Source organism: Oncorhynchus kisutch, linkage group LG11 (assembly GCF_002021735.2).
Source record: "Oncorhynchus kisutch isolate 150728-3 linkage group LG11, Okis_V2, whole genome shotgun sequence".
Taxonomy (NCBI): Eukaryota; Metazoa; Chordata; class Actinopteri; order Salmoniformes; family Salmonidae; genus Oncorhynchus; species Oncorhynchus kisutch.
The window spans coordinates 71851416-71866178 of NC_034184.2; the positions used below are offsets into that span (position 1 = coordinate 71851416).

At 41.6% G+C, this 14763-nt stretch overlaps 1 protein-coding gene across 2 annotated transcripts in view; it reads right to left on the bottom strand.

Moving 5' to 3' along the window:
• LOC109899299 (5'-AMP-activated protein kinase subunit gamma-2) overlaps window positions 1-14763 on the bottom strand; it is a 104430-nt gene that overhangs the window by 70268 nt on the left and 19399 nt on the right. For both annotated transcript variants that reach the window (XM_031836260.1, XM_031836259.1), the window contains one exon: window positions 11649-11919. In XM_031836260.1, coding sequence (XP_031692120.1) covers window positions 11649-11919 — 271 coding nt within the window. The remainder of the gene's footprint in view (window positions 1-11648; window positions 11920-14763) is intronic.

A 14763-nucleotide genomic window follows, 5' to 3' on the forward strand; every position in this document is an offset into this window, starting at 1 on the left:
GCCTGCTGCTACAGGTAACTGCCAAAATAAAGAAAATACCAACATAAAGTGTATTCATAGGGAGTTGGGACACCACACACTACCAGAAGAGCGTTAAAGCGCCTTGGCATAGATTCTACAAGTGTCAAGAATGTCCTGTGTGAAAGCACCTGCTTTCAATATACTTTGTATCTCGCCTATACTCAAGTGTTTCCTTTATTTTGGTAGTTACCTGTAGAATGGACAAATACGTAAGGTTCGAGTCCAAAATTGAACATAACGTTGCGGATAAAGTTTGAAATTACACCATTTCATGTGTACGACATCTAAAAGACCTGTATCTGTACTGTACTGTACTGAGAGCTTGTCCATTTCTAAAAGGACGTATTTGGGTGTTTTTGCAGCCTTTGTTAATGTTTTTCAGAGCCCCCATACTGCACAATGAGGATGAGGAAATTAATCACTATTTGGTGTAAGTTTCTCAAAACCTAAAAATAAAACAAAATCGGGAGAAAAAAAGAGTCCGGACCATTTACATCCATTTACATCAAAAATAGAGATTTGTTTGTAACAAGGCAGGCAAAATTCTTCTTAATATGGGCTAGATTTCGCATTTCTACATGCAAATAGTTGTAAATGTTAACGCTATATCTCCAGTAGTATAGGAATACAATTCCATGATATAAACATAATGATTAAACGCTGTCCCTGCAGCAGGTATTTGTGATTATGATACGATAAAAAAGTAGTGCAATGCTATTTTAGGCATTTGTAAGTCGGGTTTTTTAAATGTAAAGAAATCCAATCTATTGCTAATTGTGCATGTAGCTCCTTTAATTACTAGGTACCAGTTGTTGTCTTGTGTGAGTTTTCTATACCATCACAGAAATGAATTACAAAAGACCTTTGGAACCTAACGTTAATATATAGGTTAACATTACATTTATTATCCTGAATGAAAATAATTAGTTGTAATTGTTTGAGAGTAGCCAATTTCATTTGTGTACTGCATTTACATATTGTGTGTTAATGGATTGTAATCATACTGTGTGTGGTGAATAAAAAAAGCAGCATATTTATAGAATAATAATGAGTTATCATCAATCTAATAACAGAATTGTAAATGTTTTGTATTCAACCAGTCTTTCAAATGTAATTTTCTAATGTTGAAACTCACTGTATGCTGGCCTTGAAAAGGTATTTATTTTGAAGATGATAACCTTGATACTCAAGAAATGATTCCACTGAACTTCGATAGTTTCTGTCCTAATAGATATTACAATATGTACAATCATTTACTGTATATGCTTCACCTTGAAACAAATGTACCCCTTCAATTAAAGCTTCTACTGAAAGTCATGTTTATTTGTTTATAATACACTACATGACCAAAAGTATGTGGGCACCTGTCATCTTACATCTCATTCCAAGATCATGGGCATTAATATGGAGTTGGTCCCCCCTTTGCTGCTATAACAGCCTCCACTCTCCAGGGAAGGCTTTCCACTAGATGCTGGGACTTGCTTCCATTTAGCCACAATAACATTTGTAAGGTCGGGCACTGATGTTGGGCGATTAAGCCTGGCTCACAGTCGGTGTTAAATTTAATCCCAAAATGTCAGATGGGGTTGAGGTCAGGGCTCTGTGCAGGCCAGTCAAGATCTTCCACACTGATCTTGACAAACCATTTCTGTATGGACCTCGCTTTTTGCACGGGGGCATTGTCATGCTGAAACAGGAAAGGGCTTTTCCCAAACTTTTGCCACAAAGTTGGAGGCACAGAATCATCTTGAATGCCATTGTATGCTGTATCGTTAAGATTACCCTTCACTGGAACTATGAAAAACAGTCCCAGACCATTATTCCTCCTCCACCAAACTTTACAGTTGGCACTATGCATTCAGGCAGGTAGCGTTTTCCTGGCATCCGCCAAACCCAGATTTATCCGTCGGACTGCCAGACGGTGAAGCATGATTCATCACTCCAGAGAACACGTTTCCACTGCTCCAGAGTCCAATGGCGGCAAACTTTACACCACTCCACTCTTGGCATTGTGCATGGTGATCTTAGGCTTGTGTGTGGCTGCTTGGCCGTGTTGCGTTTATATTTTTGTTCAGTATAGATCATCAAAGTCTTCCGGGGTGAAATGAGCACTGCATACAGTAGATGTGCCCACGGTTCCTATACTCCAATCCTGTCCCACTTCAAAGCTAGCTTCTAATTTTTGTACCACAAATGAGTCGCAAAAACACGTCCTTGTGGGTATTACTGCAGCCAGCAACAACACGCTTTAACTTGAAAAGAAAACGACTTTCTGACAAAATTAGAAACGTGTAATATCTGAAAATGTAGCAATCTAGACTCTTACCCGCATCTCGTCATGGTGAACACATATGCAGTTCTACTACGTGATATCTTTCAAAAAAGACGCGTTAGACAGGATTACCTACACATACTGATCAGCTCAAATAGACAGAAGCGTGCTATATGGCATCCCAATCTGAACTCATCTCTCGGCATGTCCAGCCCACTCATTATCTCAGCCAATCATGGCTAGCGGGAAGGTTGCTGTTATTAGCATTTACAGATGGCATACAAGTTTGTTATTAAGGCACATGAAAGTTTACATGTTCCAGAAGGCATTTCTACCCAAAAAACGCTTTGATTTAAAATAAATTATAATTTCCGCTCAAATGGCACTCCTCTGAAGTAGTGACGCGCGACATACGCCTAGTTTCCTGAAACAAGTCACATATGGGAGGGCAATGATGCCAAATACAAGTCGAGATGAACTCTTACTTGCATTTGATTGCCTACTTATCTCAACAGTCTCAAAAAAAGAGTGAAAATACATATGTACACCCACCCAAATGTCAATAGAGGTGAAGGTGAAGGGTTGAAAGAAATAACAGTGAGAAAGAGGAACTGTCTGAATCTACAGAAAGTTTACAGAAGGTCAAAGCCACATTTGTTGGTGCAATAAATCACTAAGGCATACTTTAAATCAGTGTGCTAATGCAAGTACTTCTCGTTCTACATTGGGCAATAAATAGTTGCAAGAGGAAAAGCCAGCCTTAACGGTAAGTAAAATGACAAGTGTGTGTGTGTGCGTGTGTGCGCGTGCGAGCTTAGTGGTGTTACATAAGTGTTGCCATTAGCATCAAATCGCCCACACTGCTGCCGACACTGACGCCTTCCACTCTCACACATCCAAATGTAACATAACAAGAATGCTGTGAAATCATTCCCAACACATTTTGTGTGCTGTCAAATACCCTTTCTCAGTCTCTAATAGTCTATGTGCCTGGGGGACTAGGGTCAGTCTTTCCTATCTAGTGTAATTCTCCTGTCTTATCTGCTGTCCTGTGTGATCTTAGGTATGCTCCCTCTAATTCTCCCATATCCCCTCCCTCCCTCCCTCTCTCCCCGAGGACCTGAGCACTAGGACCATGCCTCTGCACTACCTGGCCTGATGACTCCTGTCTGTCCCCATCTCCAGTCCACCTGGTCATGCTGCTGATCCAATTGCTGTGGTTCTGCCTGCGGCTATGGAACACTGACCTGTTTACCGAACGTGCCACCTTGTCCCTAATCTCCCTATCTCACAATTCAATTCAAAGGGCTTTATTGGCATAGGAAACCTATGTTTACATTGCCTAAGTAAGTGAAATAGATAATCAACTATAGCGAAATGACAATCAGAAATTAACAGTAAACATTACACTCACAAAAGTTTCAAAGAAAGAGACATTCAAATGCCATATTATCAATATGTACAGTGTTGTAACAATGTGTTTGAGAACAAAAGGGACAATAAATCAAATGTATTTACAATGGTGGATTGTTCTTCACTGGTTGCCCTTTTCTTGTGGTAGCAGGTCAAAAATCTTGCTGCTGTGATGGCACACTATGGTATTTCACCTAATGGATATGGGAGTTTATCAACATTTTATTTGGTTTTTGAATTATTTGTGGGTCTGTGTAATCTGATGGAAATATGTGTCTTTCCATGGGAATATATGGGAAATAACAGGAATTAATATTAATACCATTTAAATATGTTTTTTTTTACATTGGATATATTTACCATATCATATGGAGACAGAAACATAAATATTTTACCTATCATAAGTAGACATAATTGCTAATGATTAAATCCTTCCAATAGGAAAAAAAAATGTAGTTACAAATTGAACTTTATTTAAATTAGTTGACTCTTCACATGGGATGATTTCACTGAACAACAAAAGAAAGGGAATATTGAATGATCCCCAATGATCCACCGCATCTCCCAAAAACGTCTTCAATATACATCTGAGACATCTGTTATTGTCTAAAGCTTTGGTTGTCTTCCTCTCAGGCTTCCATGTCTTCTCCCTGGACTTGCTCAATGTCCACCTCTTGAACATCAGACTCTAAGGCCTCATCTTCACTGTCACTTTCCAACCTTGTTGAGGATGTCTCGTTGTCAGGCTCAAAACCCTTCAAATTGGCCGGATGGCCACCAATTTTTCAACCGTTGTATTGGTCAGCCTGTTGTGTGCTTTGGTGTGTGTGTTCCCAAACAAGGACCAGGTGGCTGATGTTGGTGGGATTTGTAAGATGGAGGCTACAGGGGAAAGAGCTTCTGATCCACAAAGTCCCTTCCACCAGGTGGTTGATGAGATATGTTGGCATGACTGCCATATTGCATCTCCATTCCAAAGCCCTTGCTTGGAAGTGTACTTCGCCAGACTGCCAAGAACCTTGCCCTCATCCAGGCCAAGGTGGCAAGACACGGTAGTGATGACACCATAGGCCTTGTTGATATCTGCACCAGACAGGATGCTCTTGCCAGCATACTTGGGGTCCAACATGTACGCTGTGGCGTGTATGGGCTTCAGGCAGAAGTCTTCATGCTTTTTGATGTATTTCAGAACTGCAGTTTCCTCTGCTTGGAGCAACAGTGAAATGGGTAGGGCAGTACGCATTTCTTCTCTTACATTTGCAAGCAGAGTCTGAACATCAGACAGGATGGCATTGTCTCCCTCAATCTGTGCAATGGCTACTGCTATAGGTTTCAGGAGTTTCAGGCTGCTTACCACGCTCTCCCAAAATACATCATCCAGGAGGATCCTCTTGATGGGGCTGTCCATATCGGCAGACTGTGATATGGCCATTTCTTGGAGAGACTCCTCCCCTCCAGGAGAGTGTCAAACATGATGACAACACTACCCCAACGGGTGTTGCTGGGCAGCTTCAATGTGGTGCTCTTATTCTTCTCACTTTGCTTGGTGAGGTAGATTGCTGCTATAACTTGATGACCCTTCACATACCTAACCATTTCATTGGCTCTCTTGTAGAGTGTATCCATTGTTTTTAGTACCGTGATGTCCTTGAGGAGTAGATTCAATGCATGAGCAGCACAGCCAATGGGTGTGATATGAGGGTAGACTTTAGACCAAGCAGCCTTCATGTTCGCAGCATTGTCTGTCACCAGTGCAAATACCTTCTGTGGTCCAATGTCATTGATGACTGCCTTCAGCTCATCTGCAATGTAGAGACCGGTGTGTCTGTTGCCCCTTGTGGCTGTGCTCCTGTAGAATAATGGTTGAGGGCTGGAGATGATGTAGTTAATTATTCCTTGCCCTCAAACATTCGACCACCCGTCAGAGATGATTGCAATACAGTCTGCTCTCTCTATGATTTGCTTGACCTTCACTTGAACTCTGTTGAACTCTGCATCCAGCAAATTAGTAGATCAAGCATGTCTGGTTGGACGGGTGTATGCTGGGCAAAGAACTTTCAGAAATCTCTTCCAAATGAGTAAAAAATAACTAAATACATTTCCACATACAGATAAATAGTTAAGCAGTTATATTAAACAACTCCTTTGTAAGATAAATTATAAAAAATGAAACATGTATGGAAACAGGTGAGTTAACACTCCTCAGTGAGTAGGCTCAAGCAAGCTGAAATCCACATGCTAGCAAAAACTGGCAGAAATTGTTAAGATAGAAATGATTTAAACACACTTTGCTGTAGGCTACTATTTACTAGTTAACAAAAAAGAATGTATGTCAAAATATATTCACCTCACCCAGGATTGTGATCAAAACTTACCAGAAAGCATGTAGTCCTTGGCTCAGACAGTGTAGTAGTGTGGGCTCGATAGTATCTCATTAGTGTAAGATCTTGAGAATCAACTGTACATGTGATGGAAGAATGCACTGTGCATACAGAGGGTTGCAATTCCATTGAATTGGGGATAGTTGAACCAAAATATGCCCCAAGACCTAGAATTGCCTTATGTGTATCCCACAAAAAAGGTTCACTGTTATAAGCTAACTTTTTTGATGAATTTAAGCAAACCTCCCGGGCTTAACTTCCCATGGAAAAACATACCAGAAAGTTTCCGACCCTTTGCAACCCTACATTTGAATGCAATACACCTGCTGAAGCCAAGAGCATTTCCCAAATTAAAGCAGTAGGTGGAGAGCTGAACATTTTAAAACATAGTAATGACACCAATAATAAACAATAACTCCTCATCATAGGTACCTAACTGTGTTTGAAAGTAAAGTGGGGTGCAAAATCTTGGGGTGGGTCTGGGTGACATTTAGCATTGAATAATTTATTTTTCTTAATTAAATAGGGGGAATCCAGGCGAAAGAAACACACACCTGTTTAGACAAGGTGCTGGCTAGCGGAGTAGAACACTTGAAAAAGAAAAGGAGAGCCACACATTCTAGGAGCTCAGATGCAATCATTTAATAACCTAATAACCAACGTTTCGACAGACAAGCTGTCTTCATCAGGGTATAATAACAAACTGTCACACCCTGACCATAGTTTACTTTGTATATTTCTATGTTTTGGTTGGTCAGGGTGTGAGCTGAGTGGGCATTCTATGTTTCATTGTCTAGTTTGTCTATTTCTATGTCTGGCCTGATATGGTTCTCAATCAGAGGCAGGTGTTAGTCATTGTCTCTGATTGGGAACCATATTTAGGTAGCCTGGGTTTCACTGTGTGTTTGTGGGTGATTGTTCCTGTCTCTGTGTTTGCACCAGATAGGACTGTTTTGGTTTTCCACATTTGTTGGTTTTTTGTAGTGTTCGTGTTTATTCCTTTTTGTTATTAAACATGAATCAGTATAATCACGCCGCATTTTGGTCCGCTTCTCTAGTTTATATAGTGTCAAAGTACACACACAGGTGTCTATAATTATGACCGGGTGTGGCTTGACATCATTGGGTAATTTTCTGATATAAATAGAACATACAAAAAAACAGGAGTGGATAGAATGGGATCATAGATACAATTTTGCTACATAGGCCTACAAACATGTACAATGAATAGCATAATCACAAGAATTGCAAGGGTCTTTAAATTAAAAATCCCGACAGCCTCTCATTTTAACAATAAATAGTTGCGGTCACCCCCCTCTCCTAGGGAGGGTGACGTGTTCGATGCCGATATAACGTAGGGATGTAAAGTAAAGCTCTTATAAGATGCCACTTTTTGCTCAGGTTTCCAGACGTTTTGGGAAAGGTGGGGGCAGCATAGTGAGGAGTATGAATCTCTGAGTCAATGGTGGGATGTGGGAAAAGTCCAAATTTGTATTTTCTGTCAACAGTATACAGCTCTGTCATCCTCAGAGGTTAGGGGAGTATTGGGGGAACTCGAGCGTAGTATCAGTGAAGAGCGGCAAGGCAATGTAGGCCTCCAGGCTAATTTAGCTAAATTATGTCATGTCCTGGGTAGTTTTTCCAGGTTAAAGCAAACGGAGCTAGGTGCTCCATGCTCAAGAAGATGGATGCTCCCAGCTCCTTCTTCTTTGGTTTGGAAAGACAGAGCGGTGAAGCCAAGGGTATGCATTGTCTGCAGCTGTCAGATGGACGGGTGACCTCTGATAGGGGAGATGCGGGAGCGGACTGTGGAGTTTTATACTGAGTTGTATAGGGCAGAACTATGTGATTCTATGTGTGCTCAGGTTTTATTTGCAGAACTCCCTAAGATCTCCCTGGCCCAGACGATGAAGTGAACTGTCAGAGGCCATAACCCAGACTCTCCTGGCCAAAAAGGGGACTTGTGTGAAGGTAAGAACTGGAGGCATGTGGCATTGCACTGTGAGGACTACAAGATATTTGCCAAGGTCCTTGCCAACAGACTGAAATCCCAACTGGACTCTATAGTACACAAGGACCAGACATAATGTGTACCGGGACGCTCAAGGACATGTTGGACATGTCGAGAGTTTCAAATGTGAACTTTGGACTGGTTTCTCTAGACCAAGAGAAAGCTTTTGATAGAGTGGACCATGAGTATCTGTTTAATGTGATGTTTGGGGAAAGGTTTTTGGCTTGTGTGAAAATGTTGTATGCTGGGGCGTCATGTATGGTCAAGGTGGGAGGGGGGCTCAGTAGGCCAGTCTGGGTGATGCGGGGCATGAGACAAGGATGCCCTCTATTGGGCCATTATATACACGATTCATTGAGCCTTTCCTGGGCCTCCTACGCAGGAGACTGCAGGGAGTGTGCTGGACAGGTATGGGTGTTTTGACAGGCATAGCAGTGTCAGCTTACGCAGATGATGGTTCGGTGATGGTCAGGATATGCAGGCACTAGAAAATACTCTGAAGGTGTACGAGTGAGCTTCATTGGCTAAGGTGAATTGGGGCAAGAGCAAAGCTCTGTTATGTGGGGCATGGAGGGATAGCTTCCCGGGGGTTTGTAGTGGTACAGGTATTCGAATAAGGAAAGGGCCAAATGTGTGTTGTTGAATTTTCTGTTTGCTCAGGCATGTTTGGCTATTTGGCTAACAAGGAGGAACAGGGTCAAAGTGGGGGGATAACAGACCCTTTACTATTATTTAATAGGATGGTCTCTGTGCGCCTTAGGGTGGAATTTGAGTTCTATAAAATTATAAAAAGTGTGGAGTTTAAGGACATATGGTGTGTCGGGAGGCCGTTTGTATAGCTAGGGAAGGTGGGTTGGATATACGGTTGTAGAAATGGTGAGGTTTTGGTTATTGTGATGTGGTTTTGTATCGTGGGGTAGAGGGCAAGGTGAGTATGCAGCACAGAGGATTTTTGTTTTTTAAAGGGGGGTGGGGCTAGTGAGATTTAATGAAATGAGGACGTATCATATAAAAATCATCTAAGTATCTCTCTCTCTAAAGAGAGGGGTTTCAGCTGCTCCGTTTGCTCCAATGCTCAGGCGCCTATGCACCTCACGAAATCTCAGGTACGGTAACACATAGCGACAAGAGCAGTAGAAAACTGTAACAACACAACTTGGAGATATATCACAGATTATAGATTTCAACAGGAATCACTTTAGTCCATGTCAAATGAGATCTTAAGTTATATATATATATGAGATCCTTTTTAGAACTGCAAATATAAGCTAAAAACTGTGACAGACAAAACAAATACAAATGTCATTGAACCATAGCAAACAAAACAAAAAATCTGACAGCTGTAGAGCTTCCTTGGAATGGAATAGAGTACATTTCGTGTGTCACAAGGCAGTCATAAGCAGCAACTTTTCCTCTGGGTCAAGACTTTGGGCAAATGTGAGGTATTCTCCAGAGACACAAACACAAACTCTGCTGATTCACATTATGTCAGTATCCACACTAGGTGAGTTACTTTTGCAATGCCTAGTGCTCCGTGTGGGTGGAGATTTTAGGACCAATGGAACGGTCTAAACTGCACAAACTCCGCCCACCCAGGCCACCGGGGTATTGCAAAACGAACTCGCCCACTGATGCAGTATGACTCTGCCAAGGGAGGGGCGGCAATATATCGACCAATGAAATGACCAGACTATAAATACCACAGAGAGAAAAGTTGATATTGAACGAAGTTGGACTGTCACGTGGTATAAGGTCATTCCAGTGTATCCCAATGTTTTGCCTTCCAGGCCTAATGGTACCAATATAGCGGAGGTGCATAAAGATAGCGGCCCCCATGCACTTACCACCAATTCCTTGTTTAGCTAAGTTCACTGTATTATACTTTGCTCTCAGTTACTTATTTTTTATTTTAATTAGCAGAGTATATAGGATCCCAATTTTAGCTTCCAGACACCTGCAATTTGAAAACACTGAAAGGTTGAAAGTGCTGTACTTTACAAACTCAGTGGAGAGTGTTAAAACAATTCATTAATATCTGAATTCTCCCATCTTTATGCAGAGGACCTGGATGTTGCTCTGGGGGCATTTGCAAAATGCCTGTAAAACTTACAAATAATCTAGGGGAAAGACTGGCTCTATCTAGCAATCATAGTTGATACAGAAAACTCCAGTCTCCACAACCATTACACCCAAATGTCAAGAGTAATGTAGCTGTTCTTAACATACAGGCAATGTATGCATGTTCCTTTTGTATCCCAATTATGTCATTTACATGTTTTTCTAGTCAGATATTGTGTTAAACTACAGACCCTGGTTCGATTCCAGGCTGTATCGCAGCTGGCCGTGATTGGGAGTCCCATAGGGCGGTGCACAATTGGCTCAGCGTTGTTCGGGTTAGGGTTTGGCTGGGGTAATCCGTCGTTGTAAATAAGAATTTGTTCTTAACTTGCCTAGTTAAATAAAGGTTCAAATAAAACATTTAAGTAGCCTGGCGGTTAGAGGTGAGCCAGTTCGAGTCCTGGGTCTGATGAGGAAAATCCAGTGGGAAGTGAGCTGGCAACCAGAGGGTTGCTGGCATCTGCCATTGCCTGCCATTGTGCCCTTGAGCAAGGAACTTAATCCCAGCCAACAACAGCTCCCTGGGCGACCATTGTGGCAGCCCAACTCACCACTCCAACAAAAACTTGTTTTTGTATGCTTGTGTATGTGTGTCTTTGGGATAGAATCGGAAGACACATTTCGGTTGGACAATTGACCAATAAAGTGATCTTAATCTAATGGCAACATATATCAATTACATAACAGCCATGAATTAGCTAGAATTGTGTGATCAATTATTAAATCGTCACCCTAAGGAGGACCTCTCTCCAAAATAATGGTCATATTCCAGAGATCTACACACCTGGTACTTTAGGTAAAAAAAAAAAATTAAAGGCATGTCCACCTATTAAACACTAAACTCATGTACTTGGTCTTGTAGCTCTACTTATGTACTTATGTCCTCTGAAATGAGGCGAACGGAAAGGGATGCAACTGCAAGTCAATGTGTGGGAGGTGAGAGACGAAAGGCTGGCAAGCCGAGCAAAAAGTACATCCCCCCCGGCAAGCAAGTTCACCACCAGTCCACCAGAAACAACATCTCCTCTGACAACAACAATATCCATCTCTAGACTATAGAATACAAATTCATTTAATGATAAAAGGCATAATTTTGTTGCATTCTATGTCAAATGATGAAGAATCCCACAATAATACCCATAGAACAGCATATCCACACGGTTCACCTGACACAACCACAACCTAGGAACGAGCATCACCACCTCAACCACATGCCCAATACACAACGCAGGCATTTCCGTCTACCATCCTAAAACAACCTAAAAGTACACAAACACTAATTACCACAGAAGCAGAAGAACAATTTGAGCCATATTGTAGTTTGTATTCCCTCCCCCCCATTCACACACATACTGAGCTAAAGCCTAGGCATTAAGTTGGGGAGCTAACACAACTCTACAGGTTTAAATAACATTAGAGCAACTGGTCTTACCTTTCCTGGCCCTGGAGAAGAGCTTGATGCTGATGGGAGAGGTGGAGTTAGAGTCTCTGGAGGAGGAGCGGAAGATGCCGCTGAAGCTCAGGCGACGAGGCGACTTGGGTGGGGAGTCCTGGTGGGACGAAGGGTAGGGAAAGATGGTTTTGGGGGAGCCTGGGCTGTTCTTGGTCCTAGCAGGGGCCGACTTGGGACTGGAGGGCCGACTGAAGGGCCCCCGCGTGAAGAAGCCTTTGGTCGGGCTGGCTGAGTGGCAACTCCCATCATCCTGAGGTAGAAAACAAAGAGTTTACTGATCGCTTTGTAGGAAACAAGGCTTTTTTGCTCTCCTTTTGACAACACAGCTTTACAGCAGTGACATGAGAGAGTATTGATTAAGATCTAGACTATGTTCAATCACAGAGAATAAGCACTTTTGGTGGCAACATGCCAAAAGTACATAAAATGCACAATTCAATATAGCCATTTGACTTCTCAAATTAGACACAGCTGGAACCTATTAAGGAGGATTAAGAAGAGGGAAGGGGCTTAACTTTAATTTCACGTCATTCCTGGTTGAGAGGAAATAGCTCCCATTCTCTGTTTCAAGAGATAGACAACCAGGTTGAACACGTTTATCTTGAATTTATCTACCACTTTGCCATGCATGGGGGTGTCCAATCTACAATGCTCAAAGGCAGGACTTTGCAAATCCAAAATAATTGGTTCAATGTCAAAAGTTTACTGTCCTGATTTATAAGTTCCTTGTAATGTTTTCCTCGTCAGATAGAAAACTGGTTACTAGTAACACTATGAACCATTAACAAATAATTGAACATATGAATTTATGTGCCAAAAAGGTCTACTGTAGGGCTCCCGAGTGGCGTAGTGGTCTAGACACTGCATTTCAGTGCAAGAGGCATCACTACAGTACCTGGTTCGTATCCAGGCTGCATCACATACGGCCGTGATTGGGAGTCCCAATCTGACTTGCCTAGTTAAATAAAACAATAGAAAATACTGGAAACAGGCTCCTTTCAGTAAACAATAGAGTTAGAGATGCAATGAAGACAGTCTGTTGTGCTTTCCCCTAGGTGATATATTGCAGAGTGTAGATTCACTGTCTGAGAGTGTCTGGAATATCAAGATGATTCCAAGAAATGTTTATCAGGTCTTTGCTGAATAATTACAAACGTTCAAGCAGTTCTGAGTCAGAGGTTTTGATGTGAGGGCAAATATAGTCCATTATTATTATCAGATGAGAGCCAAACGCTGCTGAGAAGATTCACCCAGCATAATCAATGTGAGGAGTGACTCAACCTTTATAAATATGAATATGCATATGGACACAGATGGCTTCAGGGTTGCATCAAATCATATACAAAGCTTTTAAGCCGTGCAGTAAGAATGTAGAGATTTAAAATGATACATATGAAGAAAATGTTCCTAAGAAAAGGTGAGTGTAGTTTGAATGGACTGCTCATTCTTGTAGTGCTACTTTTGGAATGTAAGCCTTGACACAGGAAGCCCAATTCTGATATTTCTTCCACTAATTGGTCTTTTGACCAATCATATCAGATCTTTTCACATCAGATCTTTTTCAGAGCTAGTCTGATTGTTATTTTCACAATCTGGAAAAATATGAGAAACAATGCATGGGCTTTATTTACTATAAACCTATTATTCGGTATTATGTACAGTTCAGCAACTCGGGGTACAACAGTCAGTATGGGAACAAAATAGGTTACGTACTAAATGTACTAAAACCTTGGGAGGAAATCAACAAAGGGAAATGAATAAACGTGATCTACTACACTCCATTTCCTTGAAAGCTATCAGCTTATCTTTTTCAACAGCCTTCACTGGTTATCTTGTTTTTTACCTGATTCACTGTCGGCCCTGTAGCTTCTGCTACAAAACCAGGAAAAAAGGGTCCGACCTTCATGCTCCAAGGTGAGAGACGCAGGGCGACAGAGAAGATTCTGTCTGAGGTAAGACCTAACTCTTGAGCCAAACAAACACTGCATTAGAAGGGAACCACTAGCAGTGCTCTTTCTGTTGTTAACATCCCAACACACGCACCTTCCCTCAGGCAACAAAACAATGGAGCAGCAAATGTATAGGTCTACCATACAACAGTGTTTCATCCAGCATCGCACAGGCAAGACCTCTCTTGTTTCAATTGATCCTATTGGTGCTAGGATGTTGCTTTGAAGGCCTTTCACCGCCAGCCTGGAACATAATGTAGGGGACAGACTGCCAATACATTGTTCATAGATGACAGTCTATGGCAGTAGGTTCAACAACACAAAGAGTTAAAGACTTCATTCAAAACCAGGTTATTAGAACTGAGTGTAGCTTTATCCAGTTAAGAATAATAATGGAAACACTTTAAATGAGGACACTGCCATTTGCACAATCAGGTGTGAATGAGATTATTGATTAGATTGGGAACAATGCCAAATGTAGAGACATCCATCTCCGCATAGCAACACTGTCCCTCTACAGTCCCTGTATTGACAGGTAGGCCCACTGTAACATGTCTCCTGACGACGTCTCTGCCACATTCTTCATTTGAAAATGTACAGTGCGTGCACAGTTTGTATGTGAAGGTTCAGATAGAGGCCACCTTCGTCAGCACCAGGGGCATACACACTTGGGAGCCAGGCCCACCCAATCAAATAAATAAAATATATATTATGCTCTTTACTTGTCACTAACTAGGTTTCCATCTTATTGGTGACGGATTTTCATTTGCCCTCAGTCCAGGCAAAAAAATAAAAAAATAAACATCTCTTTTTCAAGACCCTGTCTTTCAAAGATAATTTATAAAAATCCAAATAACTTCACAGATCTTCATTGTAAAGGGTTTAAACACTGTTTCCCATGCTTGTTCAATGAACCATAAACAATTTATGAACATGGACCTTTGGAACGGTCGTTAAGACACTAACAGCTTACAGACGGTAGGCAATTAAGGTCACAGTTATGAAAATTTAGGACACTAAAGAGGCCTTTCTATTGACTCTGAAAAACTCCAAAAGAAAGATGTCCAGGGTCCCTGCTCATCTGCTTGAACATGCCTTAGGCATGCTGCAAGGAGGCATGAGGACTGCAGATGTGGTCAGGGCAA